At 53.8% G+C, this 5,000-nt stretch overlaps 1 protein-coding gene across 1 annotated transcript in view; it reads left to right on the forward strand.

Annotated features, from left to right (window-relative positions):
* glis2b (GLIS family zinc finger 2b) overlaps nucleotides 1-2,623 on the forward strand; it is a gene marked incomplete at its 3' end in the record, with an annotated part of 27,694 nt that extends 25,071 nt beyond the window's left edge. The window contains exon 7 of the mRNA XM_080009962.1: nucleotides 1,881-2,623. Coding sequence (XP_079866088.1) covers nucleotides 1,881-2,623 — 743 coding nt within the window. The remainder of the gene's footprint in view (nucleotides 1-1,880) is intronic.
* Between the last annotated feature and the right edge of the window lie 2,377 nt (nucleotides 2,624-5,000).

Raw genomic sequence — 5,000 nt, forward strand, 5'->3', positions numbered from 1 at the left:
ATGCTGTTGTGAACGTGAATAAAAAATGTGAGCGTTTGCTATTTTTTCAACCCAAGTCGTAAAATGTCGCTTCCCGTCATCGTTTATAACCGTTCACAGCACGACCTCGCTGAACGCTCGACGACTGAGGAACTCACCTGTCTGCTGCAGCGTTTCCAAAAGAGCAAACTTGCATTGTAGTCCCACCTGTCTCGTGTGTCTTAAAGCCCCCGTAAAGCAACAATAAATATGTGTTCTGAGTTTGTCACACCACAGAAAAATGTGTTATTAACCACCCAGCCCAATTTGAATGATTAAAAAAAACCGGCAAGTATGTAAAATTAGGTTTTAAAATCCTGAAAAAGGCAATTCCCTCTGCTCTGAGACGCTGGGGGGGGTGTCCCGCTGAAGACGCTGAAACCGCGCCCAGTCGGGGTAGAGGTGCAGCCTCTCTCAAGTGTCAAATACCACCAATCCAATACATACAAATACAAATCCAAAATTGGAAAACCAGCTGTTTTTCATTGTTTTGACTTTGCTCTGAAGTTAAAAATTAGAACATGAGAAAATGGGATACTTGTTGCGGGTCACCCAGCTCCGTGCGCTCCCGGGCAGCAGGGCTCTGTTCCGGCTCCTTGTGCGCCCGGGCAGTGCCCAGAGCCGGGACGGCGCCCGTCTGTCCGGGAGCGCACGGAGCTGGGGGGAGCCACCACGCTCTGGACAGAATGTAAATGTAAATAAGGAGACGGAGCTGTGATGTACATTCCGGCATGCAGGTAGGATGCATTTGAGGGGACGACGGCACCATAGCTAGAAAGAAAAGGAGCGTAGGCTGCAGTAACTCGCCATTGAGCGGGTGAACCACTGACGCTAATGCGCTCTCCACATGCATAGTGTTAGGGGAGGGCTGCGACGATAACTGCATTACCCCAAATACCGCGGCCGTGTGACATCACCGCGGGGTTTTTTAGTATTTTTAGAGCTTATAGAGCTTATTGTGCGTAATCACCGGGTGTCATGACATTTCACTGCATATATGTATGACTGTATGTAAAAGTATGTGACAAATAATCTCTTGAACTTGAACTTGAACTCATTACCGTCATCACCACCCATAATAAAAAAAAATTTTGCTGGTGAAATTTACAGGAGTGGTATGCAATATAAAGAGAGTCTGGAGAAACTAAACTTTTCAGTGGCTCCGCTCGTCACTTCAGCTTAGAGCGCCGCGCATGGTGGGGAGGGACAGTCCATTAAACATATGGGGAGTTCTTTCGTGTGTCAGATTATTCTTCATTATTTCTAGGGCTGTACCCAAATTTTGCCAGTCGAATCAGATTCGGCTATTCAATGCGAACGGAGCGCACGGTTCAATGCGCAGTCCGCACGGAGGATCTTCTCCGTGCCCCGTCCCCGTTCCTCCAAATGAAATAAAAAAAATTGAGCCCTCAAATAAGCAACTTTGTTTTTAGTTGTTTTGTTTGGAGGAACAGGGCCCGGCCATCGGAGCTCACGGAGAGTCGTGTCCGGTTGCAGACGGTTCACGCATAAAAATATATTCACGATTCCCCATTGAAATGTTATCCCTGTGCATTTTTGTAAGCTTCTGTTTTATCCTGTTGTTGTAATGCACACTGACTGACAAAAAAGAAAAGCTGAAATAATTTACGCATTTCTCTGTAAACCTTCACTGATTCATTCAATTTGAGGCGAGAAATAAGAAATAAGCAATGCGGTTGCTGAATCTTCACTCGTATTAGATCTACTAGGCCTCATTTAAAAGTTTGTTCCGAGCTTCACCGCGGCTTCAGGCGCTCGCATAGGAACTTCTTGGTGGGACCTCCAACAGTTCCTCGACATAATGTTTAAAAATACACGTGAATCCTTTGTCTCCGCTGCAGGCGAGAAACCCTACATCTGTCCGTACGAGGGCTGCAACAAGCGCTACTCCAACTCCAGCGACCGCTTCAAGCACACGCGCACGCACTACGTGGACAAGCCGTACTACTGCAAGATGGCGGGCTGCCTCAAGCGCTACACAGATCCAAGCTCCCTCCGCAAGCATATCAAGGCCCACGGCCACTTCGTGGCTCAGGAGCAAGGCTCTCCAGGAGGGGTGGGCTCCCTGCTCAAGGCCGTTCAGGCCGGAGGTCTAGTCGGCGGCGGGGTGAAGGAATCAGAGCTATCCTACGTGAGCGGCGCCCACATCATCATCCCGGGGGCAGCGGCCGCCCTCCTGGGGAGCCACGTCCTTCAGGGCCTGGGGGGCTCCATGCCCCTGTCCCCCATCAGCCCTCGGCCACTGGACCTGAGCACGCTGGGCTGCCCCAGCTCCCCTCCAGCTGGCCTGGGAGGCGCCCCCATCCTGTCCTTCCACGGCTCCCCGCTGGGCCTGGCCAAGTCCTCCCTGCTCTCCCAGGCCTTCCCCGCCTCCTCGCTGGGGCTGCCCATGATGCCGGTGCTGGGGGCCGCTGCCGAACGCAGGACCCTGGACCGCCACGCCAAGGGGAGGGGCCGCGGGGAGGAGGGGGAGAATGAGCTGCCTGGGGGGGTGCTGAACCTCTCCATGGGGGGTCAAGACCCCCTGTCCTGGGTGGTCATCCCCCCAGGCACCGTGGTGCTGAAGCCAGCTGTGGTCAACTGACACACACACACACACACACAGACACACACACTCTCTCTCTCTCTCTCTCTCTCTCTCTCTCTCCCTCTCTCTCTCTCTCTCTCTCCCTCTCCCTCTCCCTCTCCCTCTCATTCCAGAAGAGCTCAGGGGGTTGGTTTGGGGGGGGGGGGTGAATGCCATAACAGGGGTTTGGGTGGGTGGGGGTGGGCGAGGGGGTGGTGATGGGGTTCAGAAGGTTGGCTCGCACAATCAATTCCAGTCCAGACGTTTTAAAACAGAGGGGCTAAGGAGAAGACGGCTGACAATGAAAACAAACAGGAAAAAAAGAACAAACCTTGGACCAGATAGAAGACAGGTAACTCCACGCCACGCAGGAAACACGTACACAACAGAAGCCTCTTTTGTCTGGAGTTTCCGGGACCGAAAACTGTCGTCAGGACCAACGTCTGGTTGTCGACCGGACGCCGGTCCCCTTCTACGCTCTTATAAACACAGGACTCTTATATTCTTTTCTACGTTCCATTTCCTATTTGCTGGTCGTGTGGACGGGGTCCACCGCAGTTTATAAAAAGTCCCGGTTTCGATTAAAGGTTATTTATGCGAGTGTTCCGTCGACGGCGTGCGCCCGCGGCCGAGCAGCGGGACAGACACGACCGGGGAACACAGCGACGCACTCGCTGCCCGGCCGACGGCGCGGCCGGGTCGACTCCCGACACTCCGATCGAAAAAAGCTTTGGCGCGTCTGGACGAGTGAACACGACTCAGGCAACGTTGCTTCGCGGCAGCAAGCGGAATAACCGTGCTCCGACCATGAACCGGCCGCAGGTCTCGCCTCCCCACACCAGGGCGGCGATATCCATGAGCGTCCATTGTAACTAATCCTCTCAGACAACTCAGCATCACATAGCACTTAACGGTGTAATAACTCTTACTAATAGCTATTTAGTGTTGAAAGCTCACATTTGCTGCTAACTTTAACCTCTCCTCCAGTGTAACTTTACACTCGCAGAGAGCCATTTTGACAATCTGTCCCCGACTACGGGGAAGGCTGACGGACCCGGCGGCCTGCTTTTGGGCGCTGGGTGCTTGAGTGTCTCGACGTAGGGGGCGCGGAGCCGTCCCAGACAAACGGGTGTTGCATCACACGACCATTTCATCCCTCCTTCACTTCACACCACACCACACCACATCAGGCGCGAGGCACAGCTGTATCCGTCGCCCTCTGCTGGTAGCAAGGGAGCGCCGCGCCGTGTATTGCCAACGGAACAAACTCTTCCTGTTTATCTCCCGGCCCCCACGACTCCCCCCGTAATGGAATCAGCGCCGGCAGTTTTGCGTATGAAAGGGCCCACTGTGGCGACAACTGCCGTGTTTGTGTTGGGAGGTGACAAGCCACAAAACCAGCTGTGTCCGACAGGTGGTTGGTGCGCTCCGGGGCCCCCGACGCGGCCTCGTTACGCGGCGGTTTTGTCCCGAGCTCAGCGCCGCTGTGCCAAAAAATCCCAGACCTCCAGAGTGTCGTACGGCAGAGGAAAGGGGTTGGGAAGAAGGGGTGAGGGGATGGTGGGGACGCACTTAACGCCACATCCAGCTGGACCGACCAGGAAGCCACATCATAACAAACTGCCTCCCTTTCGCCCGTGGACGCGGGCGCGCGCGTCGCAAAACACCGCCTTCGTTTTTTTTCAAGTTGTTCCACGGCCCGGTCGTTCCCGACAAATGTGTTATTTTTTTACTCCCACGCGGGTCCTTCCCGGGCTGTTCGCCGCAGATCCACGTTATGCGTAGAATGGTCGTTCGTCGTTCGTTCTGGAGGTGGAGGTGGAGGTGGAGGTGGAGAAATCATCAGAACACGAGGAACCTTCCCTCAAGAGACTCGACACGGCATCTCCGCCTCTGCTCCTCCACCCTCCGCCCTCGTCCTTTTCTTTTTACTTTTCTTGAGAGAGTCCCCACCCCCCCGTCACGGTGAGAAATAATCCACGTATTTTGCTGTTTTCTGTCGTAGTCGCCGTCGTCGTTTTCGCAGTTTTGTTTTTCTGTCCGGACGAGACATTTCTTCTGATGTTGAAGTTGCTTTTTGTTGTTGTTGTTGTTGTTGTTGTTGATTTCTCATGTTCTGCGATAGCTGCTCTGCGCTCAGCTTTCTCCTGCCCGGACTGGGTTTCAGGGGAGGGAGGGCAGGGGAGACGGTGAAAGCAGGCCAAGGAGGGTCCCTCCATCAGGGCCAGCGAGTCAGCCGAGCCAGACGGGGGAAAGTAGGCCAGTGAACTCTGCCTGCCCTCTGGGTTTTTTTTTAATAGATTAAAAAAAAACAAAAAAAACCCCAAAAGGCTTTTCTCCTCCAGCCCCACGGTTGCAAAGCCTCTTTTAAAGGGAGCGCCACCGAAAGACACGG

The sequence above is a fragment of the Zeus faber genome (genome assembly GCF_960531495.2).
Source record: "Zeus faber genome assembly, chromosome: 11".
Lineage (NCBI taxonomy): Eukaryota > Metazoa > Chordata > Actinopteri > Zeiformes > Zeidae > Zeus > Zeus faber.